This window comes from Cheilinus undulatus, linkage group 20, assembly GCF_018320785.1.
Source record: "Cheilinus undulatus linkage group 20, ASM1832078v1, whole genome shotgun sequence".
Lineage (NCBI taxonomy): Eukaryota > Metazoa > Chordata > Actinopteri > Labriformes > Labridae > Cheilinus > Cheilinus undulatus.
The window spans coordinates 22334666-22360419 of record NC_054884.1 but is presented as its reverse complement, the minus strand read 5'-3'; the positions used below and the strand labels follow the sequence as shown (position 1 = coordinate 22360419).

The following is a 25754-nucleotide window of genomic DNA, read 5'->3' as shown; positions in this document are numbered from 1 at the left end:
CCCCAAATGGACTTTCAAAACACTGACATTTAAGTCTTTCAGAGAGCTGTCAACAAACTAACGGGGAACTTAATAGTGGCACTGTCCATTATCTATACAGTCTAAAGTTTGACTGCTGTTGTGCTGAAATACAGATGGAATTAAGCCCCACCATAAGGTTCATGAATAACCGGAGCTTTTAAAGGTTGTCACAGTTATGAAATAGAGGACAATAAGAGAGAGAGTGCAATGTAACATTGGCAAACAGAAGGCAAAGGAACTTTAAAACACCAAAGAGCAGAGAGGGAGATGGGCTGAAGTGGAAAAAAGTAACCTCTCACAGCCAGGCCACAAATCTCCCGCCCCTCATTGTGGTCTAGAAAAATTCAAAGGAATTTGGTTTGTAATTCAGCAGAAAGCTAAATGACTGACAGTTTTCTCTGTTAAAGTGTTATCAGCATAAAGACCTCCTACACTAAGGGTCTTGTTACTTGCTGAGCATTCCTTGGTTATGGTTCTCATTGTAAGATGTTCTGGAAAACTTTGTTGTAATATAACCACCAAATATGTTTATAATATTTCATTCCCTAAGCTTTAAAGTGCTTTTGTCAAGGGTAAGAAAACACTGGCCATCTTAAAACGTTTCTTCCATCACTGTTTTCTAAACCACATACTCATAACAAAAAAGAATAAGACATTAAGTGGTCCCATGAGGTGTTGAAGACAAAAAGTGGGTCTAGATGGTCCATTAAAGGTCCCGGAAACTTAGCATCTCAGCCAGCCTCATCCATTGACTGATTTGGACTTCATATGAAAGACTTTTAGGTCACTGGTTGGTAGTATTTAGTCTTTGTAAAGTTTTAAAATCAGGTTTTAGGCTGCTCTTGCTTTCACCATCAGAGGACAGAAGAACTACACTCTGATGAGCAAACATGTAAGGTCATACAGCATATGCTAGCTAAAATCAATGGGGTAATCAATACATGTGCTTTACTATGTAGCAGCTCATTTTGCAGCTATAAGAGCCTCCACTCTCCTTGGAAGGCTTTTCACAATATTTTGTAGTGTTTTATGGGAATTTGTGTCCATTCATTCTGTAAAGCATTTATAAGGTTAGACACTGATGTTGAATAAGAAGGTCTGACTCGCAATCTCCATTCAAGCACATCCCAAAAGTATACCAGGGTTGAGGTCAGGGCTCTGTGCAGGCCAGTCAAGTTCTTCCACAAGAGGAACTCATCAAACCTGGTCTTCACAGCCCTTGCTTTGTACACTGTGTTTTAGTAATGTTGGAATAGAAAAGGGCCTTCCCCAAACTGTTGCCACAAAGTTGGAAGCATCGCATTGTCCAAAATGTCTTGGTATGCTGAAGCATTAAGAATGCCCTTTACTGGAAATAAGGGGTCTAGTACAAACCCTGAAAAAACAGCCCAACCATTATCCCTCCTCCATCAAACATCAGTCAGGCAGATAACATTCACCTGGCATCTGCCAAACCTGGACTCACCCATCTGACTGCAAAACAGAGAAGCGTGATGTGTTACTCCACAGAGCATGTTTCCACTGCTCCACAGTCCAGTGTCCAGTGTGCTTTACACCACTCCATCTGATGCTTGGCATTGGATTTGGTGACGTGAGGCTTGCATGCAGCTGCTTGGCCATGAAAACCCACTGCCATTCCCCCTGCACAGTTTTTGTGCTTACATTAATGCTAGTGGAAGTTCTGAATGCCTCAGTTATGGTATCAGCTGAGCACTGGCGGCTCTATGCACCATGCACCTTAACAGTCGTTGACCACACTCTGTGATTGTATATGGTCTTCCACTTCGTGGCTGAGTTGCTGTTGTTCCAAAACGCTTCCACTTTCAAATAACATCACTTACAGCTGACAGTGGGATATCCAGCAAGGAGAAAATTTCATGAAATGTCTTACCGCACAAGTGTCATCCATTCCAGTACCACACTTAATTCACTGAGCTCTTCAGAGGGAGTTATTTTGTATCAGAGATGTTTGCAAATAGAGACGACATGTCGAGGTGTTTGATTTTATACACCTGTGGCAACAGGTCTGGTTGAAACACCTGAATTCTATAACTAACAGGTGTGGCCAATTACTTTTGTCCATACAGTGCTGTATTCATCAGAAGTTTTTTTTGTCAAAGACAAACCTCTGTTTTTCTATAAAACTTGGAACCCTTTTTTGAACTATATTGGAGTGGAGAGTGCTCAGACTTTGCAGAAAGGCCTCTATGGACTTATTTGGTCTGACATACCCAGAGGGAGCCTCACTTGAGCTCTGGTATCAACCAAACACCATAATGTAACACCTTACTGCCTGGGTATCAGCTTTCGTACCCCTCTACTGTCAATTTGAGTAATTTTTTGTTGTATGTTTTGTTTTCTGTCCTTCCTGTGTTGTTTTGTATTTCATAATTTGCTTTTGATATTATTCTTTATTTATTAGTTATTCACTGTGTGGGAGTCTTTGTTCACTGTTCTTTGTAGAATAAGGTGCCTTTATGTTTTTGTACAATATATTTTAGTAATAAAGGAAAAAGTAATAAATATATCTTTAAAAAAAGAAGTAGTTTTTGGGCTGTCTCATCTAAATTAAACCAATCACCGTTCCTGTTTGGGCTTCAATAAAGCTGCCAAATGCTCCATTCTGCTCACTGTTGCTAGTCGCTAACTTTGCCCATCTGTTGTTTGTTGTTTCAGGGTGGCCTTCAGTGAAGGTTTTAGATCACAACTGCCTGCTGTGGTTGAATAGGATACGAGGTGCTGTAAGAATGAGCCGAAACAGTAAAATTTAGCCTGGAAAACCAAAACAATTAGCTGACAGTGACTATTAAGCTAACTTGAAGGCAATTGTAGGAGGGATATTTCTTCACTGGCCAAAATCAGCACTTCAGCTCGCGTGAGTTGTCATCTTATCATTTAATGATCAGATATTCCTACTAGCTGCTTTACTTTTGAATAAGAAATAAATACTCATGTTAAAGAGAAAAAAAGTCTGTCTTGATTTAATCACAATTCTAAAATTAAACTCAGAATTTTTTTCATGGTCACAGAGGCATGAAGAAAAGTCTGTTAACGATTTTCCCGCTGTTGCAAAAATGTCCAACATTAACACTTCTAGGTTGGGTGTTAAGAGCCATCTGGTTGTTTAAGGTTTTTGTTTGCTTGTCTGGATCTCTGCATATCATGTGCTTAATTTCATCTTTACATAAGGCTGTATAGTATGGTAGTGGACAGAGGCTAGCTGGGTAATGTAAAGGGGCAACCAAGGTAAACGTTTACAACCAACATCAAAGTTTTTTCGCTCTTCCTCTCTACTTGTACCCTTTTTCCACCTTTTACTGCTCCAAGGCTGACCTTTTTGAACCTTAAAGGTAATAACTGGCTCAGCAAAAATACAAATGATTTCCAGTTTGAACTACAGCACTGTTTATAAAACTACTTACAAACTAAGTAGAGGAAAATCATTTTTGTTCCAGTTTTCCTCTCTTCTTGGTATCTTAGCTCCATGTTCCCTCTCCTGCTTTCTTCTCAAGGATTTGTAGAGTCAGCGGGTTCCATGAGGACCAGGGCAGCTGTTTACGACCCTCTTTGACACAACGGGGTGCACTATGTTCAAGGCAAATTTGGTTTACTTCTCTGCTACCCAGTTGCGCCTTAATTAAACACACACATTCATTAAAGGCAAACCCAGGGACAGACTTTCTCTGCGGGCACTGCTGGTCATTAAAGGCTGTTTTACCACCCCACGCTCTTTCTTTTTGGCCACTTAACAAGCAGATGAAGGGCATGCAGAGGGGAGTGACAACTCGCACTTGAGTTAGGAGTAAACACGGGTTTCATAAGGAGAGGATATTTAATTTAAGTAATATTGGTTGAACTTTTATACATTTGTGGTCCAAAATTTTATCCTTGTTCTTTAATTAATGCTTGCATTTAAAGTCTAGCCATGAATTTAGCTTTGCCTAGATCACAGACATAAAATTAAAACAATATATGAGGCAACTGTCATTGAGATGATATTAAATAATTTTTCTGGCCACATGATGGCAGCAGATTAAGCATTAACAAATATATATGTATATAAAAATTTACTGAATTGTTTAACTAAAAGCCTGGTCGCAAACATCATGAAAACTAGTACTATGATTATGATACGTTTTTTTTCCTTTAAAAAAATAAAAAAAGTAAGATTTTTGTAACTTTTCTAGAAAAACTGATGCTTCAATGTTTGCATAGTGTCTAGAGTATAACATCTCTGCAGCAAAAAAAAAAAAAAAAACATTTATGAAACTATTTTTTGGTGCACATTGAGACACTGCCACATCTACGATTTGAAAACTGCGGTAGGACAAACTGTGATTTTAATATAAACTTTGATTAATTGCCCAGCCTCATTAGCTACTGAGGAGCTACAGTAACAGTACGGTAAAATATATTCTTTCCTTATTTTTAATAACAACACGCAAATATAGATCTCGTTCCATGTTTTTTGTGTAAAATCACACCTCTGTAAAAAAAAAGTACAGTTACTTTTGTTAAAATTTATTTGAGCAGAGGTGAAAGTATTGATTTCAAAATGTACTTAGAAGTACAAGTACCCCAAAAACTACTCAATTACAGTAATTTGAGTAAATGTAAGTAGCTTCACAGCTATAGGAAATATTGGTCTCGGTAGCTGCTTAATGTAAATGCTAGAAAATGAGGGTTATTAGAACTTAAAGGTATCTAAAGACCAAAACAGTGAGCTGAAAGACATTAATCCCTCAGAATACTAAACAGCAGAATTTAGAGGTTATCACATTTGAATTCTTGACAAAAAACAACTTCATTCCCTGAAAAATAAATGCTATTTGAGTCATTGTTAAAATCTAAAATATTGATTAGTGCATTTATGTATTTATGTGGTTACTCAGGTAATCTTTGAAGGATGATTTTGATTTACCTGGCTCTTCAATGACATACAGTATTGACTTTCCATTGGTGTCCTCGTAGTACTGGAAGCGTTCTAGACAGTCGTCCTCATCCTTGTAAGTACAGTTCACAGCATTTGTATCATGGAGCACTGGAAAGAGAGAAAATAATTTAAATGAGGTATATTTTGCTGCCTTTCTATTTGTATAGAGTAGGAAATGCATTTTTAACTCAGCTTTTGAGCAACAATATCTAGATATTGGTGTTTAAAAGTTTAAGGGAATCATTTTACAGGAGGCTCATAGGCCAGCTTGATTTCACCTAGTTCAGACACGAGCACAATTTCATCCTTGCAGATCCGAGAGCAGGTGTTGTCTTCAAACAGCCTTCCTCTCTTGAAGTGCTTACACTCCACACACTCCCTTTAACAATAGAAACATAAGCACATTAAATTGCTGCATTTATAATGACTTTCATGTCACTGAATATGACAATTAGGTGTGCAGATTTACTTCTTCATTGTGCAGGCATCAGGACAGGTTGGGCATTTGTCACATGTGGCCCCATAGGCACCAGGCTGTGTGCACTCACAGGCCCCACAAACACATTGGCCCCTCCCACTGCACAGCAGACCCAGGTTAGACATGCAGGTGTCAGTACGTCTGGAGCAGTTACAGTTCTCCCCTTGCCAGTCTGGTGCACACTGGCAGAAGCCGCAGTTACAAACGCCGTGGCCTGATAAAGACGAGAAAGACAAAGGAGGAAAAATACATTTATAATCTGAACACTTTGCCAAAGAATGAGTATGTATGGACAAAACCACCAAAATGTCCGTGGGTCATAGAGGTTTGTCAAAGCCACTTTAACATTGTTTACTAGCAAAAGAGGAAGGGAATAAACAAAGGAGAGGAGGACGATGCAAGTCAGAGAAATTCAATGTGAAAACAGGGGTGTGGTATGAGTTGGGCAACAAAGAGAAAAGGACTGAACTGCTTTGAAGTGGTTGACATGACTTTAATTTAAATTGCTGTGGATTATTTGTTTTGAAGAGTCAGTTTGATAGGCTAATATTAGCACACATTATTATTGGAAGCCATATTAATAACCATAAATGTCTTGTCTCAATTTGTATTTATCCCAGTTAGGCCTGTTGTAACTTTTCATCCTTTGGTCATTCAATATTATTACACTAAGTAACTTTAAAAACGCACATTGAAATTCATGAATATATTGTAATTCATGAACTATATTTCCAATTATAGTTATTGTTCTTATTGCACACATCTTGTGGGAGACATACACACAAAAATCAGGAATCAAAGAAACAGTTTATTCAATCACGCAATAAAAAGTTGACAATACCACCCATTCTTACAAGTCCAAATTTCAGTATCTGGTATGACCTCCATTTGCTCGCACCAAATCAGCCACTCTCCGAGGCATAGATGTTATGAGGCCATTAATCTGTCTCTGTGGGATCGCCTGCCATTCCTGCTGAAGAGCTGTACGCGCCTACATGTTTTTAGTCAACAATTTATCCCATCCCAGTATTTCACTCACCTACCCAGTTTATACACTTGTGAGTACAACTCTCATGAATTGGTCTGAGGTTGAGAAAAGGCACAATCAGTCATGCAGAACAAAGGTATATTGTGTGTCTGAGAAGTTGTTTGAAGCATCTGAGTACATCTCATGACAATTCTAGCAAATTTTACAATGTGCATTTTTAAAGTTACTAAGTGTTTAAATCTTTAAACAGGTGAATTCTTTGGAAATTTTGGGAAGTCCACCAAACTTGGAATATGTTTTGTGGGACTCTACAGAGTCCCTTTTACCTCAGAATGAGTTTGTAATGACTTGTCACTGCGTGTTAAGTGGTTATGAGTAAATCAGCCACAAGCCTGTCATACTTAAGAGTTTTTTTTTCCCTGCTGTGATGATGTGTTTAAACTTTGTTCATAAAATAAGATCGCTTAAATGCACCACAGCATTTTCTTAAAAACTCACAACAGTCCCTATAAAAAGCTATTCACCCTCTCGGATTGTTTCACCCTTTTATTGATTTAATAAATCAATCTTGGTTAATAGAATTTGGCTTTTTGAAGATGTTTTTTCCCCAAAAACCTCTGTATTGTCAAAGTGAAAACAGATTTCTGAAAAGTAATGTCAATTAAACAAAAATATGTAATGTTACATGAGTGAATGCATAAATATTCCCCCCTTTAAGTCAGTATTTAGTCGATGCACCTTTGCTGCAATCACAGAACTGAGTCTGTGTGGACAACTAGACACTGTAATTCTCTGTTGGAATGAGGTCTGGGCTTTGACTTGGACACTCCCGAACATTCCCCTTGTTCTCTTTAAAGCATTTCCTTTGAACAGCTTTAAAATTGTTCAGTTTTCCTGCAAGTTATAATTATTTTAATAGTGCCTAGTTCTCCAACCACCATAGAGTTCCACTCCTCTTTTAAATGGTGCCTATGTAGATTATAGGCATTACGTTTTAATATCTATTGGCTAAACAAGCTAGAAAAAAACATGCTAGGTAAAACAAGCTTAATAGATACACTAAGACATGGCAATACAAGCTAGATCAATCAAACTAGCATTATAAGGGTTTCTATCTAAATAAAGTTTTTACACTTATCTGGGTATTTGTCATTTATGTTTTTATTCATTGAAGAATGAATATGTGTAGAAGTCTTTACACTGGAAAACAGAACTTGTTAGTCATGTTTCTACGTCTACTAAAACTCCATTTTATTATGTTCCATTGTGTTCCGTTTTATTTTTAGATGAGTGATTCAGTGAGTGTGGGGTGAATTTGCCCACATTTGTTTGTTTTTTCCATCTATGTACTTGTGATGTGTGCCAGTAAAAGAATGACAATGCTGAAAACATTGTGGCCTATATCCACAATGCCCTGGTAAACAATAAGACAGGAAGCTTTTAAGAACCATCAGACAGAATAAAAATGAACCATGACCAAACTATCATTACCACTTAACCACAGAACCACTGACTTTTAATTACACTCCTCTGTTAGAGGAAGAACAGACTGTGTTCCTCATCCTGAAAAAGGTATTTCCAGACAAAAGCAGACCATGTTTTACACTCAGAGGCACACGCTGAACATTTCCAGTTCTCCTCAACTTGGCTCTTTTCTGACCGAATATGGGTTTATTTTTAGCCTCATTACACCGTACGAGCCCATGTGTAAGCAGAAAGGTATTTTTCATGTTAATCTATGGGCACTGGGGACTGCAGGAAAACATTTCTTAGAGGAGCCGAGGGGGTAGAGTGATACATGAGATCTTATGGTATGATGAAGCTATAGGCAAGAAAGCAGTCTGTGCCTACACTTTACATTATGTAATCAACAATCTTCTCAAACAGCTGATGTGTTTTAACTACAAAACAAGAAGACAACAACTTTTTCTTTGCTTTTCCCTCTTTGTATCTTCTGTCTTTCTCCCCTTCTGTATTTACATTTAAGAAAAAAAAATACCACCTTTATTTCCATGTGTGACCTATAAATGGACTCTGGAGGTGATTAGATTGGCTAGTATCACTGCAAGCCCCAGAAATCAGCTAACCTGACTCTAAGAAGTTGTTCTGATTGTGTGAAGACAAAATGTTTTATTTTTGATGTGGGATCTAAGAAAGAACACTCAGGTGTTGACTGGTGTTTTGTGATCTCTCACTATGATAACTGCAAGTAATTGCATTAAGCTAAGTTGGACTTAGCTATCACTACCCTTATATAACATGTATGCAAAGTAGGCAGGAAAACACAAAACTCCCATAAACACAACTCAGCAGAGCTGCTAACCTCATAATAACACTGATTAATTTTCCATTTAGCATTAACCAGAAAGACCATCGACTTGCTTTTTTGTGTTACGCAATTTTAAGCTTCATCCAAATGCCAAAAAACGTAATATAGGGTCTTTGAAAAAGTTTGCATTCAAATTATTCAACACACAGTGAGTAAATTCTGCCTCCAAGAAGCATTCCCACAACATGATAATGCCACCATGATGCTTCACCGTGGGGATGGTGTGTTTTGTGGTAATGTGCATTTTTGGTGCCCACAGAGCATAGCATCTTGTCTGCTAACCAGAAAAGTACCACTTGAATTTTACATAACGAGGGAGAAAAGCTGTTAAAAGTGGCCTCCCTGGTTGATACCGCAAGCAATCAAAGAATGCTTTGTGAGTATCTTGCCGTGTTAACCATAAACTTCTGGTTTCTACTCAACCTGAAAATATCTAGTAGTAATCACAGGGAAGGAGTGATGGATTTCTGTGTTATGGGAACTAAATACCATTTATTGTGGCTGAGGAAGCTTTCGTTTCTTTGTCTAATTATTAATTTTGATTTCTTTAAACAGATACTTATATTATTTGTTATATAATTCGTTCCTACAATTATCATAAAGTAATTACTAATTTAGACTGAGATAAAAAACTAGATTCACAAGAGACAAATCTTCATCCAAAGAGTGGTCTGTTAAATGTGTATCAAGGAAAGAAAAGCTCCAGGTGAAACAGGTAGATAGTTAAAACTTTTGTAAGCCATAAACAAACGAATTGTTATAAGTAAAAGACTGAAAACATGGTTATCATGGTATAATATCCCTGACTGAAAAGATGTGACAAACATCCAGAGGATAACATCATGTTTTTCTCTTAATGATATACTGTCTTCTTTGAATGACAAGAAAAACAGGGGGATTATGAGGCTTTGACTTTAAGCTCTTAAGAATTACCAAACAAACTCATCCTTTAAAAACCACAACCGCAAGGGAGAAACTTTATAAAAACTATAGAGTCCCTTCTGACCGAAGAAAGCTACTGTCAAACCTGAACATTTTTCTCTGTTCATGAATCCTGTTGAACTCTGTGGTCTAACTGACATAAACATACAACCTGAGCTTACATTAACACGCGTGCACATATTACACCATGTGTTTATTGTGAATGGTGCCCATGTCCCAGGCAGAGGGGAAGGTTGTTATTGTAAGAAATGCTTCCCAGATGGGGTGGGTGGCAAGTCAGAGTGGTGAAGAGGACCGCAATCCCCCATGGGCAAAGAGATGTACATTCTCTGTAACTGTACCACAGACACACAATGTTTGTGAAAGACTGTGAGACATTTTAACCTCCTTTATGTTTCAGATTCACCAATGCTGTCTGGTGTGTGATGGAAAATCATTTAAAAGGGATGGTTTTACAGTATGGCAAATTAGCTTATTGAGTTTTGATATAAAGGAAGTAATAGGTTAGCCTGTTAGCAATGCATAGAATGAAGAGGTAAACAGCTGTATCATGTGTGGGACTATTTCTTGTTGCGATACTGTTCAAGCTCAAGGAAGCCATGCAGCCTCATTAAAAGCAAAAGCTAAGACATGAAAATTCTGTACAATTAGATTTGGAATTTTGTAAGAATGAAACACTTGTTCCTTTGATCAGAGCTGGACTAACCACTTCTCTTAGAAACAAGTTCAGGTCGGACAGTTGTATTAACTTTCTAACCAAAATTGACAAGAAAACAACAAAAAATATCCCCCAAAATATAAAAATATTCCTTTGAAAAGTAAATCTCATCACTTTTAAATTGACAACGGTCATCAAACTTAATCACAAAATTCCTGAAATATCCTTCCAAATATCTTTTTCTCTGACCAAAAGTTTAACACACAATATTTTCAGTGATTTAACAGAGACAAGGACAAATACTGATGTCAGAGGAGCTGTAGCATACTAATATGTTGCCAAATTTGGTAAATAAATTGAATATAAGATTTACCAAATATTGAATTATTGTTTTTCATTCTTTTGATGTTTTAAAATGACAAAATCTATTTTAATTAATAAGCACTGTGCAGAACTTTTAGGCATGTTTGTGCCAGAAGTTGATTCTGAAGTAATGCATGTAATGGTGAGAAAGCTCATCTGAGAACACCATCAGACTGGATGGGGGGATTTACACAACCCTGGTCATGCTCTGAATATCTCAAGGGCCCAAAAAACCACAGGCAGTCTTCGGGCGTATTGAGAGGGTGAAAAGGCCCAGACAGCAGATGCTGTTGAGCTTGACCTGAGCTGCTAAGTGTCCTCCACATGTATGTCGACATGTGTTGAGCCTGACTCTGGCTGCCCTCCTCCCCTCCAGCCCCAGGCTGTGGCACATCAGGCCCTGGAATGAATCATTAACACCCTACGTGCCTGAAACTGATGCACGTGACTACATTTCATAAGACAGATGTTTCAGAGAAGAATCAATCTGTCAAAACGAATTAAAACTCCCAAATACTCTCTAATTTGGCATTTTTCATTGGCAACATTTCAATAATGGCAATATATTTGTACCATTTAGAAAGTGTCTAAGAGTTTGCTGACTATTTTCGATCATTAAAAACAAGAGATTTTTCCAGTATTGGTGCCTAGGACCCAGTAAAACAACTATTCCAGGGGCACAGATGGCCCAATTTACATGGGCGGCCTGGGCTTAAATCTGTCTGTAGCTCCTTTCTGGCATTTCTTTCCCCAACTGTCTTATCCCTGTTTCCACTGTACTTAAGCCTAGAAGTCCCAAAATATAGCTATATATATTCAGTTGTTAAATAAATTGAGTCAGTTTGTCTCAAAAAGCAAAACTATTTCCTTGTTCCTACTTCTGAAATGAAGGGATCTGATGCTTTCATAAAATGAAAGCTGACCATCTTTGAGACTTTTAGACTTATAGTTTGATTTGGACATCTCAATTCAGGTAATTACAGGAACAATACCAAGAATTTTTGCACTAAAATTTCTAATTAATTTGAAAATGACTAAAAATTTACTTCAAATTATATTAAATCACTCCTTCTCTTAAAAGGGCCAGGTAAATCATTTTCTTATTTTGGCTCATCCATTCTTACCTGAGCATAGTTCCCCCTTGTAGCGCAGGCAATTGAAGTCGTCACACTCGCACAGTTTTCCCCACACTTTCCCAAAGTCACTGCTGTGGCACACACACTGGCCGCACACGCAGTCTCCTCGGCCGCTGCAGATGGCAGACTGAGTTCCTCCAGAGCCTGCTGGTCCACTGCAGCGGTCCTGTTCTGTGGGATTGTAATCACCCTCTGCACACTCACAGTGTGGCCCCAAGCGACCTGGGTGGCACAGGCAGATGCCACACTCGTAGGTGCCGTTTCCGTGGTAACACTTAGGGCTATCAGGCTGGGCTTTGTTTTGGCATTTGCAATCACACTCAAAGGTGACGGTCACAGAGAGGGAGTCCTTAAAGCCCACAGGTTTTATGATGAAGGTTTTTTTCTTTTGTTTAGGGCATCCACGAGCTCTGGCTTCAACGCTGAAGGAGACCTAGACAATGGGGAGAGAAAATTAGACTTTAAATTCTGACTTTCTCAGATACACTTTGGTAAAGATGTTTCCTCAAGACTTATGTAAAGATATTCTCTACATCAGTTATCCTTTCTCTGTAAATTACGTCACAAATTCCAACACTTCATCAGTTAAGTTAATGCCGTTTCAACAATGTCTCAGACTGTAAACATAGTCTTAACAGTCAGCAGGAACAACAAAGACAGGATAGACAGCACTGCTTCCATATGTCTTTAGTCAAAGTTAATGTTCATTCAGCATTACATCCCAATCTGGTAAATGGCCAAAAGTGAGCAGTTTTCACATCTGGAGAGAAGCCTTATAAGGTGAAAATAAGAGAAGCTGAGGCAGAGCCAAAGAAATGAATGGAGGCCAAAAAATGTCACCTGCAGTGAAGAGAGAGCAGGGAAAAGAGCCAACAAAGCTGTGATAAAGAAAAAATGTGAAAACAGAAAAAAGAATAATGAGAACTATTTCAGATGACAATTTGCTGTGAACAAAGTTGGCAGAAGAAGAAAAGAAAGGCAACATGAAACTCAGAGAAAACTCTGATCAACTCTTTCCATCACCTGCTCTTTGACACCATGAGGGAAAATCCAATTTTAAATAGCAGCGAAAGGAGAAATGGAAGGAGACCAAAAATAGCATTAAGAACTGCCCACCAAACACATCAATTTTCAGTAATCTACAACTTTTATCAGTCCTATTATTTTCTTTAATCCCATGGGGTAGGTATTATGACAAAGAAGTAGTCTTGCAAAGCCAGTGGTTAGGCCAGATTCCAAGTCTGTCATCAGGCCATCTTCTAGCTTCAAGTTTAAAATGTTCATGCCTAGTATGAGGATGTATGAACCAATCAACATGATTTGAGGAGAACAAGGCAGTAGCTATGGGCACAGTTTAGCTTATGGCTGACCAATAAACAGTGGTGGCCTGTGTAGCAATTAGCTTAAATGTAGTGGAAAAAAGCGGCAGCTTTATCAAAACTTGGACCAGAAATTGATGCCACTTGCTGTTTTTCTTTTTGCAGCCTGCCATGTGCCGTTCTAATGATGCTATCCATATCTTCATAGACTTTATGGAGGCTTTTCTAGCAAGCCTGGAACTTGAGTGACTTTCTGGGGTCTTAAAAGGTTAGATCTACGGGAGCCCAGATGGTCGTTTAAGACGCTACCCATGTACGCGGATGGCCTGGGCTCAAATCTGGCCTGTGGCCCTTTACTGCATGTCTCTCCCCACTCTCTTCCCTGTTTCCAAATCTATCCACTGTCCTTTCTCTGTCAAATAAAGGCATGAAAAAGCCCAAAAATAAATCTTTAAAAAAAAAAAAGGTTAAATCTACACCACTAACTCTGACACTGAGCACCTTTTTATCCCTTTTATTCAATTTCTCAATCGTTTCTGCTTCTTGCACTTTGTATCCCACAATGCTCTGTGACAGGCTGTGACAATCAATGGCATGCTGCTCCATCATTGTGTCATGCTGTATCAAACTGTGGATTTCTCTAAACTTAGATCATGCAAGAGAAGACCTTAATATGGAGATAAAGAGAGACAGAGAGCCTGTGATATGGCTGTTTGTGTCACTGCTGACAGGAACTGCTTGGATTAATGGCTCATATAGAGTCAATACAAAGAAATGCAAGGACTACTTTTTGCAAACGTGATATTTTGAAGATATTTTGGTAACAGAATTATTATTTTTTCACCTTTTGGTCCCCAAGAGATGGAAGAACACGTTTGTGCAAAAAAGTCTTTGTCACTATTGTTTACTGTGTGTCACACATAAAAAATCAACAGTTTTGATTTTTATTTATTTTTTCCTTGTCTATAGAGTCCCATAACTCTTTAAAATTCAGGTAAGATTACCACGGCACAGATATTCTTAGAGCCCAGGTTGTCCTGGAAAGAGGGATGTTTAGAGCTTGACTGTAAACCACAGGGCTGATGTTTTCCAAACTTTTTAAGACAATAAGTCTAGGCAAGACAAAATGGTTAAAATATCTTAGGGGTAAAAAGGTTAACAGAATAAAAAAAAAAAAAAACCTAATGAAAGCTTTTCTTGGCGGAAAAGATGTTTTTGCTCTTTTCCACTGACAGTCAACAATGATAGTGGCTGCCTGATGAGCACGTTTGTGTTGCAATGCCATATATCATATCATATCATATTGCATCTTATCACATTGTATCTTATGTTGAAGCACAATGTGCTGTATAGTATCACAATGTTGTAGCATATTGAATCATGTTGTATTGCATCATATGGTTTATGTATCTCATCATTTTATTATTTCATTTCACTCCTGATCATATCTTATCATGAATTTTTTCATATGACACAGTTAACATTAAGCCATATAGAGTTGATTCTACTTAGACAAGTTTTAAAACTACTATCCTGAAGGGGTCCTTTCACACTGTCCTTCTATTTTACCTTTTTCTATCAAAAATCAATCCTTCTAATTAAATAATTTAAGGCAGGGAAATCACTTTTTGGTGTGACGGTGTATATTTAATTTCAATATTGATTACATTAGGTATGAAGACAAGTCAAATATAAACACACCTAAATTTTTAAGGGGTCGAATCCAAAATAAGAATTTTTTAAAAGTGGGGTGTGAACTTACTGTGTCTCCTATCTTGAGGCCAGAGCAGGATTTGAGACCAGGGATGAGCTCTCCATTCAGACAGGTGGCATTGAAGGACAAGGAAAGCTCCTCAGGGACACCTTGAAGCTCCAGCTCCACCTTGGAACGGATTTTCTGACCAAATGAGGAAAAACAAGAAAGACAAAACACATGGGAGAATGAGAACAGACACTGATGTCCAAACTGTTTAAATATGCAGATGTTAGAGAAAATCTGAAACATTTGTTTGTATGTTGAACAGAGAAGTGGAAAGAGAAGCTCTTAAGCTCATCTGTACATGCATGGATCACAAAACTATAGCCAGGCCTAAAGCTTTATTTAATTTCCAGAACAGACACTGATGTCCAAACTGTTTAAATATGCAGATGTTAGAGAAAATCTGAAACATTTGTTTGTATGTTGAACAGAGAAGTGGAAAGAGAAGCTCTTAAGCTCATCTGTACATGCATGGATCACAAAACTATAGCCAGGCCTAAAGCTTTATTTAATTTCCACCTGCTCTGTGCCTTTAAACCCAAATAAACACACAGCCAAGAGTCGGCTACATTTGGTCAGCTTCACACTTTGACCACTGTGGAAGTTCTGCTAAGACTTTGGCTTGACTTGTGTATGACTCACACACTGTGGGTGTGTGTCAGCAAACACATGTCACCCCTGAATGCTGTCTAGTCGAAGGTGTGTAACACTTACAGTGTAGGCCTTCAGTATGAGCTGAACAACATTGCCCGAGTCGTTTGACAGTATTCCTACTGTTGTGCCAGGAATCAGCTCACTGTAGTTCTACAAGACAGGAAAACACATATTAGAGGACTGCTGTCATCAATCATCATCAAAAAAAAAAACTTTTTACAAACCATTTTAGGTTTAGGTTATGGTTTCTAACCCTAATCCCAACCCAAGTTAGATTTGTTTACAGTGATAGACTTTGCCTCCCTATCAAGAAAAACAAAGAGCAAAGGGCAAGACATAAGAGCATTTCTGTGTAGTGTTCACTTAATGCCTTAGGTCATTGTCCTGCTGAAAAATAAATCTTCTCTACCACCTTTGTTCTCAGACTGAATAAAATTTCCCTCTAGAACATTCATTTTACCCTCTACCTACACAAGCCTTCAAGGGCCGGCTGCAGGGAAGCATCCCCACAGCATGATGCTGCCACCATCGTACTTCACAGTGGGGATGGTGTGTTTGTGGTGATGTGCAGTGTGTGGGATCCACCAAACATAGCGTCTTGTCTGATGCCCAAAAAGCACCATTTGGTCTCATCAGACCAAAGAACTTTCTTCCACTTGACCAGGGAGTCTCCACATGCCTTTAGGTGAACTCAGAGTTTACATAAGTTTTCTTCAACAGTGGCTTCCTCTTTGCCACCCTCCCATAAAGCTTTGACTGGTGAAGAACCCAGGCAACAGTTGTTGTATGCAGGGGCTCTCCCATCTCAGCTGTTGAAACTTGTAACTCCTTCAGAGTAGTCATAGGTGTCTTGGTGACCTCTCTCACGAGTCTCCTTCTTGCACAGCCACTCAGTTTGTAAGGATGGCCATTCTCCTCCCATTTCTTGATGATGGATTTAACTGAACTCTGGTGGAAGTTCTGTGCCTTGGACATTTTTTGTATCGCTCCCTTGACTCATACTTTTCAGTAACCTTTTATCTGATTTACTTGGAGTGTTCTTTTGTCTTCATGGTGTAATGGTAGCCAGGAATACTGATTAACCAGTGACTGGACCTTCCAGACACAGGTGTCTGTTTTCACTTTGAGATGAAAGACTTTTTGGATTAAAAAATGCCAAATTGTATTAACCACGATTGATGTATAAAATCAATAAAAGGGTAAAACATCACTGGCACTGCATACCCTGTTTAAATATGGTTGCACTTGGTTTGCACTTCCTCTTTGTAAGCTGCCTCATGTCAGCAGTAATTATAATGCAATTTGCAAATATTTATTGTAGCAAACTATTCCTTTGTCTTGTGGAATTATAAATGGCATCATTAATGACAAGTCAAAGTTGACTCGACTTTGTCACGGCTTTCGACTGTAATGTTAAATAGCTATAATGTTACATATTATTACTAACACTAGCATAACAGTTATTCTGTAACAGTAGCTATCTAGCGTTACCATACCATAAACTTACAGCTTAATACCAATGCTGGTCTAGGAAGTCAGACTTAAATGAAATAACGCATCTCGTTTCTACTTTTGCAAAACATTTACTTAGTTGATGTACAGAGCTATCCTTAGCCAATGTCACTAGCATAAGACATGGGAAATCTTTAATACGATTTCAACAAATTTGAGAGATTTGGAGTTATTCTCATAATCCTACAGTGTCTTTGTTCTTTTACTGAGGCTGAGTTTCCATTAAAAGTTAGTCAAAAATTGGGGTATTTTCAGTTGATTCAAATGGGAATATATCTGCCAAAGAGACTCTATTTAACCTAGCATCTGTACGCAAACACGCCGAGGTTTGTCAAAGGGTGAATTCCCACTACTTTCTTTTGGCTACTAATTTTTTCTTGTTTGAAGAGTTTACATGGCAGGAAAAGAAAACATATTGGGGAACGCTCTGACTATCCTCTTACAAAATTTTCATTGGTTTCTCAGTATGAGGTAGTTGTGAAAGACAAACCACACCTTTAATCTTGTAAGGGCTACAAATATCAGCGGGAAAGCATCTGTCACAAAAAAAAAAAATAAAAATACATACATATATCCTCTTTATTCCTGCAACTATTCCCTTTTACATCTAGTTTTAAAAGAGCACCAGTTTTGGAAAATCTGAGTTTGTATCCTGTTATGTCTAAGTTACATAAAAAAATGATTCATTTAGAGTTTTCCAGTCTTCCAGTGCAGGATCCAGAAACCTCTGTTTGAAAACAGTGAGGTTTAGAGGGCTTGAACTTGACATGTGTTCAACATGGGAAGAGTACAGAGTGGGATTTCTCTTCATCTCAGTAACAGGTAAAGACGTGTACATAAATGACTCTGTTGAGTGCTGCTGACCTGGTAGAGAGGAACCACGGGGTTGGTGACAGCAAAGATGAGGTTGATGTTGTTCTCTGACATCTTCTCTGTGATCAGAGCAAGTGATGGGTAATCCTGTAGGGTAAAAACAAGAGGGATTGTTAGCACGTGCACACATAAACACCTGCATGTCACCTTACATATTCCTGCGTATTCAAAAAAAAAAAGTCCTTCACGCTCTCCCATGTGTGCGCCAAACATGCACCTACAGTATACACTAACCATGGTGGTAGACATGTTGTACATATTGTCAGCATTGAGGTGGCACTTCCCATCGTGAGGCTGCACGATACCAGACAGACGACCGTCCAGAGCCTGGTGAGTCTTTGCATCAGAGGTGAAGATCAGAAGGTGGGACGCACCTGGACGCCAACCAATCTGCTCCTAGTTCAAAGGAAAGTTCAAACTTTTAATCAGATTTTAAATGAAGGGGAGATCATACTGAGTTAATTTAAATTTAACTTATACTGCTGTGGATCTTTAAAGGGAACCCTGCATATAAAGATATGCTGACTTAATTTGGATTGACACTTGTCTTTTTATTCAACCTTACTTTATACCGTTGTTGACCTGAAATCTGACTTTCATTCTTTTTTTAATACTGAAATGTTTGAGCGTGGGTGTGTGCTACACAAGAATCAAAGAGTGTTAAACAGACTCCGAGTACATGTGTTTAATATGCATATGCACCTTGCACACAGCGGCCTGGATGATAGCATCAAAGCCTCCCTCTGGGGCATCTCGGTTCCTGGAGACCATCTGCTTCTTCACCTCCTCTGTGAAGCGCCCCACCTCCTCCGTCAGGGACAGGACATGTTTATAGCCAAACTGGGGCAAGCAGGTGGTGTTGATGCTGTCAGTGAAACAGAGCCACAGCTTAAAGCTTGTACACATCTGAACATTTTTGTTTATGAAATGTGACCTTCACAGTAAGTGATAAAGTACTGAGTGTTGTGAGAGGGACAGTAACAGACAGATGTTCAGTGGAAATCAACAGGTATATTGTGTTTGAATGCTGAAAAGCAGTATATCTAAATGGAATGATGTTTTTCAAAGCTCCATAACATCTTTGTATGTTTTTCAGCTTAGCTTTGTATTTTGTATTTTAAGCATTTTTTTGCATATATGAACTGCAATTCTACAGATTAAAATGAACAGTGATGCCTATTTATGAACCAAAACAGAAAACAAGATCATCATGATTGGCTGTATCTTGAACATTGTAATTTTTCTGAGCTTGCAACTGCTACCACAGGGGAGGTATTCAACATAACTACCCAGATTACAAATTTCATTTGGCTTGGGTGTGGGCAAAATGAGTTGTGGCTCACATTCAGAAGTGAACAACAGCCCACATCTGGTCAAAGCAATGCCATGCCTGCACTATTTTGAAGCCAGGCCTTTACCCAGATGAACTATTACCTTGGCCAAGTTCTTCACTTCCATAATGATCCAGAGGAGAAATTCCCCTGTAGTTATGAATTGGCTCTCATGTTTTCTGTCATGCCAGGTTTGCCAATTACACCCCACACGTGGCCCAAAAGTTAATGCTATTATCTGGGCCAAGTGCTTCAATTACAGAAATCTCCAAATCTCCTGAAGGTATGGCAAAAGTGTATGTGGTTAATATTTGGCCTTCACACCATTTGCCATACCACATCCTAGCAAAGGCATCAGGTAAGTTAGTTTTGGTGAAGATGACTAAAACGAGACCAGAGGTGGACTGGACAAGACTATTTACTCAAGTAAAAGTAAGTTACAATGGATTAAATGCACTTAAGGAAAAGTAGAATCTACCCAAATTAAAATAAAAAGTATTTCATTTAAAGTTTATTTTAAGCACTGTGTAGCTACTGAGAAGCTGTACAGTAAAATATGATCTTTCTTTTTTGGCAAGAACATCTAGAGACTAGATCTCCAACCAGGTTGTTCAGGTAAAGTCACACCTCTATTATAAAGTAAAAAGCACAGCTAAATTAACAGTGTTAACTGAACTCAAACATAGTTAAATTCAACACTTCAAAAGTGTCTATACTGGTCAACACTACATATAGCTTAATTGCACTTCTGAAGGAGTTGCATGGAGCTAAAGTGTATCTTGCAAATCTGTCTAAAGTGGGTTTCTTTTGCCAAGAACAAAGCAAAGAGTCAATCTCATAGTGAGGGAATTCATACTAGTGAAAATGTGCAATATGTGTCCTTAAGGAACACCCACAGTTCCAGGCATGAACTCCAACCCAGTGGATAACTTCACCCATGGTGCAAATGTGTCTGACAACAAAAACAACAATCCACTACAAACATGACCAAAAGACTCCCAGCAGGGATCACTGTTCAACAGACAACATCTTAACACATAAAAACACATCTAAACACTGCCTAATGGCCCCCACACACACACAAACAACTACTTGATTACAGTAATTTAAGTAAATGCAATTAGTTACTTTCCACCCTTGAACAAGACTTAAATGTAATTTAGATTTTTTCAGAAATTCAAAATCCATTATACAGTATTTCTCCACTAGGGGTAAATCCATCAATCTGTGGCTCTTCTGCCTTTAAGCTGTAGAGAGCAGGGATCCCAGGTTTGTCTGGGCGCATGAAAACAAGTATGATGTGGCACAAAATTCAGGCAATGAAAATTAATTTACTAAAAGTTTTGTAGTATCACTGATTTTTGGACTAAAACTGGACTAAAATGTGTTTGAGTTTTTTGTCTTCTAAATCAAGACCAGATCTATAAAGGGTAGAAATCATTCAAATGTGACTAAAACTTTCAAACTTTTTATCCTTATGGCCAAGACCAAAATTGAAAATAGCTGTCAATAATAACACTGCAATACTACAATGCTAAAACACTGATTTTTTTTACATATTTATTATGTGAGGACTATGATAATGATAATGAATGTCTGTTTACAGCAATTCTAACAATAGCTGTTGAGATGTTTCAGTCTGGACCTGAGTGAGAGAGAGACCCAAAAGTTGCATCTAAGGCATCAGAGACTTATTTTTTGTTCATTGTTCCTACTAAAAATCAGTTTCATTCCCAAATAGTTTTAAATCTATTTTAAAAGTCTTTGTTTTACCCTATTCCCCCTGTATTATGCACTACTGGATTAAAATTCTCTGCTTGTCTTATCTTTTATCCAACATTCCTGGAGGCTGGTTCTCAGGAGAGTTTTAGCAAGAAAATAAATGACCCAAAGAGACCCTTAAACAATGAAATCAACCTCAGAGGAGCCTTTGGGTGGAGTTACAGTGGTTTGCACTGGGGCACTTTTAACCTTTGAGTAGATTACCTGTAAATGATTCAGAGCAGCTGACCCAGCAGAGTGGAGCCACAGTAAGCCTTTAACAAGTGTTGTGACTCTGAGGCTGCATGAGTTTTTACTGAGATACGCTGTGTTTAAAGATGTCCTCACGAACATGACATCATCTGCATAATGACGCTACTTCCCACAAACAGACATAAACAAGTAGCCAAATGAAGTCAACACCAGTGGTCCACTTACAAGGCGTTTCAAACATTGTTAAACCCAAGGACCCAACACTAAAATAAACTTTCCGTTCCGGTTAGGTATTTCTTTACAGGCAAAAGCAGAATTTAAGACAGCTAGTTCTGAATTTCTTGGAAAATAAAATGTGGATAACTTCCTTTTGCCAATGAAATAGTTCCACATTTTAACAGGGTTATATTTAACTATTTAACTAATTCAGTTACTTAAGATTGTAAGCATAGATAGTACTAATGGCAGCATGATGAATATTTTTGCCACCATGACTCTCCGATATGACTGTGAAATAACAAGTTTTGTTAAAATATAAGAAGAAAGCATCACTTTAAAAACCAAAACATATGAAGCTTTTATGTTACCTGTAGCAAGGGTTCTCCACAGCCTCCTTGGGGGAGATGTACATGTAAGGTGAGAGTGGCTTGTCCACAAAGGCCCCAAAGCCCATGCGGAGGTTGCTGGTGGTGCGGTTCATGGCCTCGGCCAGAGCTCTACCCAAAGTCCTCAGGCGGAAGAGGTCATCGTTCATAGAGTAGGAGAGATCCATGAGGTAGTAAAGATCCACAGGGTAGTCCTCTACCTGTCGCACCTTCACTGTGAAGCGCTTTGCATCATCTGATGGGAGACAGAAAATCGTGTTACCTCTACTCGAATATCTGCATGTAACTAACCGTCTTGGTATTTTATATCTATAGTATGTTTGTGTCTAGGGCATCTAAAAAAGTGAATATAACTAAGTGCCTTATAAGTTAAAAAAAATTGGGAAAGTATGGGCTAATCCCAGGATATTTAACACTTCTGGCTCTGCCTCTGTAGCCTAATAATATGTAGTGTCCTCTGTCTTTGCTCATCTCAGAGGATAAACCCTACCTGGCCTTAGTGTGATGCTCAGTTTCTGGGGTTTGATCTGGGTGACATCCTGCGTAGCTCCTGCTGCCTTGTTACTGAGGGGCCGGTCCTCTAACACTTGAAGTTTACTGTTCGGAGACTCCAGACCAGACGGAGCACAGCCTGCTGCCACCAGGTTACTCTTCAGATCACAGCGAGAAGCACCGGCAACACCCTGTCCAAAGTCCTGAGAGAATAGGTCGTACATTTTTATAGAGAAAAGCAACCTCTGTCTGGTCTCTTCCACACTTTTTGGTGGGAGTACTTTGATTAAAAAATGTAATCAAAACATTGTTTATTTACAGAATTCCCATCTGTGATAAAGCTGTGTCGAGAAAGGGACCACACTGGATCTATCTGGAGGTAAACTGTCCTGGAATGACCAAGAACATTATGCTTTCATAAAAGAATCTCTGTAAAATTTCTCCAACCAAACCCTAAGCTACAGACAAATTATCTGGATTTCAATCTATTATCCATGTTCCTCGTCAAGCCATCATTAGAGAATGAAACACTCAAGTTGAAGGTTAAGTTTGCTGGCTCTCTGGATTAGTGTAACATTATTAAATCATTGCATTCATTAGCGTGAAGCAGGAAATGTGACTAAATCCCTGTGAAGTCATATTAGTTCAGTCACTGTGTCTACCACGCCAGGAATCAAACCCAAACAAGCAGTAAAGGGGTGTGAACTTTTGGCCAAAAACCCATTAGAAACTAAACTGTACATCTGCATTAATTCTTCTCTGTCAGACTACATGTCTAATGAGGAGTTGTACCACCCAGCACCAGCCCTTCATTGCCTGAATGAAGCGAAGTGGAAAAAGGAACCAACCTCCTGAAAGCACCACGCGCAGCTAGGGTGAACAGCCAGACACTGCTTACATGTGCTGGCCCCTCTGGAGGTGCAGACGTTTGAACCTGTAAACAGAAAGTAGAGTCATTTCTCCAAGTTGTAAGAGTTTCCTTAATGTTAGAAACTATTACTATTACAAACTATTACAAAGTTTTTGAATTTCATGTTTTTTAAAGTTTTTTTTTTTCGGGCTTCTTTGCTTTATTAGAAAGAGATAGGGCAGTGAATAAGAGCCAAAAAAAGGGATGAGAGAGCGAGGAATGACATGTGGTGAAGGAGCCACTGCCTGGACTTGAACCTGGGTCACCAACATACATGGGCTGAACCCAAACTTACCACTTTGTGGACAAAGTGGTATGTCATATTTCTTATGAATCGTTGCTATCTAAAACGTTGACAAAAGCTTGACTGACACCCAGGCCTACCCATAGAAGTGGCAGGGCCTCTGAAAAACCCAGTGAATGGGCCCTCCCCAGTGTGATTTATTGCTGTGTTGTTTATTGGATCAGTAGCAATGGTGCTAGCACTTACCCCTTACTTTTTACTTTTTAACCCCATTTCACTCCGTTATCTGACCGTTTTTGCAACATTTTTGTCACTCTTTAACCCCTTTGTTGCCACATTTTGCCACTTTAAACCTCTTTCCCCACCCATTTTGCCCCTTTTTTCCTCAATGCCGTAACCCATTTTTGCCACTTTTCAACCCCTTTTCACCATCTTTATCTGGCTATTTTTCAACATTGTTCCCACTTTCAACCCATTTTGAATACCTTTTTATCCTTTTGGCCACTTATGAGACCTTTTAACATTTTCCCCACCTATATTGCCCCCTTTTTGCAGTGCACTAACTCATTATTGCCGCTTTTATGTCATTTGTGATCCCTTTAACTCATTTTTGTATCTTTTTATACCTGTTAACTACTTTGGCCATTTTTGCCACATCATTGCCCCTCAGAACTCATTTTGGATGTTTTTTGACCCCTTTTTGCCTCCTTTAACTTATTTTTTTGCCACTTTTGAATCCCCTTTCACTACTTTATCTGGCTATTTTTGCAACTTAGTTACTTTGAACCCATTTTAATACTTTTTGACAATTTTTTCCACTTTTAACTGCTATCATCATCTTTTCCCAACCATTTTGCCCTTTTTGCACTGTAGTTGCGCATTTTTGCCACTTTTATCTCGTTTCTGCTTCTTTTTACCCATTTCCCCCCACTTTTCTCACCCCTTGTCACTTGTTGATCTAGGCATTTTTGCAACATCATTGATACTTTTAACCCATTTTGGATACTTTTGCCTCTTTCAACCCATTTTCACTGCTTTTTAGGGAAATTTTTGCCAATTCTAACCCGTTTAGGACATGTTTTCCCCACCCATTTTGCCCCTTTTCAGCATTGTAGTAACCCATTTTTATCAGATTTATGCCTCTTTTAACCCATTATGCCACTTTTTAACCCATTTTCTCTACTTTATCTGACCCTTACAGGTTACCAGAGATTAACTTTAGACTGGACCATGATTTCACTAACCTCCTCATATATCTCTCATTTGGCTGGGCCTTTTCCCTTTATCCCTCCTTATGGGTAGCCTTGCTAACACCTACCCACAGCACAAATTAAAAAAAAAAACAAGAATAAGTTATAGTTGAAATAATAAAATTCTTCCTGTTGGTCTTATTTTCTGTTGTTGGTCATAAAGAGGCACCAGTATCAATTTCAGTCTGTTTCATAAAGTTCCAAAAACTCCTCACGGGAGCTTTAAATATTAGCTAAAATGTGCTGAGTAAAATTACAAACAAGAGTTTGTGTTAGCAACACAGCTGTATTCAATTTCATTCTGGTCCTATTAACCTGCCTTAACAGTATTAAGAAAACCAGCTATTTATTCTAATGAGCTAGTAAATTCTACTAGAACTGCAGTAACTTAGAAACTATTCCTCAAGAAAACTTCCACATCAGACATTATAGCAAAACAGCACGTCCCCTTCAAGCAATTTAAATACAATTTACACGAAAAGCCGATTTTTAAAGCATATTTTTAAATGGTATTCCCCTAAAGGAGCAAAAAATGAATAAATGAAGAAAGAATGACTATAACTCACCGTATATTAATGTTATTCCATTGAAGATGAATATCCATATAATCCTAATGGCTGGGAGAGCACCCATCCTGGTGCAGGCTCTCTGTGAGCACGGAGCCCGCCGACCAGCTCTGCTGATGTAGCTACAAGTAGGAAAGAACCAGAAAAAACTTCTGCAAAACTCCAAATAGAGTCAAATGTCTTACAACCACCCCTCACTCCACAACCGCAGCCCTCATTATCATACTAAGCTTTTACATGAGGAGGGCGGGAAGAAGAGAGCATTTAGTAAGAGGGCAGGTCTGAGAGCAGCATCAAATATGAGGCACAGCTACAGCTGGCATGTTGGTACGCACTCTGGTGTCTGACTGAAAGTGTCTGTCTATCGTCTTTGGCGGGAAACTTTGCAATATATGAATAGCCTATCGTAGTAAAAAT

At 38.6% G+C, this 25754-nt stretch overlaps 1 protein-coding gene across 1 annotated transcript in view; it reads right to left on the bottom strand.

Moving 5' to 3' along the window:
- Nucleotides 1-25542, bottom strand: part of LOC121528686 (integrin beta-3-like) — a 29459-nt gene extending 3917 nt beyond the window's left edge. Inside the window, exons 1-13 of the mRNA XM_041816238.1 lie at nt 25338-25542; nt 23216-23301; nt 22366-22570; nt 21858-22110; nt 18668-18830; nt 18200-18361; nt 17957-18052; nt 15641-15730; nt 14930-15064; nt 11837-12281; nt 5424-5646; nt 5233-5333; nt 4943-5062 (exon numbers count right to left, since the gene is read on the bottom strand). Coding sequence (XP_041672172.1) covers nt 4943-5062; nt 5233-5333; nt 5424-5646; nt 11837-12281; nt 14930-15064; nt 15641-15730; nt 17957-18052; nt 18200-18361; nt 18668-18830; nt 21858-22110; nt 22366-22570; nt 23216-23301; nt 25338-25404 — 2146 coding nt within the window. The 5' untranslated portion in view covers nt 25405-25542. The remainder of the gene's footprint in view (nt 1-4942; nt 5063-5232; nt 5334-5423; nt 5647-11836; nt 12282-14929; nt 15065-15640; nt 15731-17956; nt 18053-18199; nt 18362-18667; nt 18831-21857; nt 22111-22365; nt 22571-23215; nt 23302-25337) is intronic.
- Between the last annotated feature and the right edge of the window lie 212 nt (nt 25543-25754).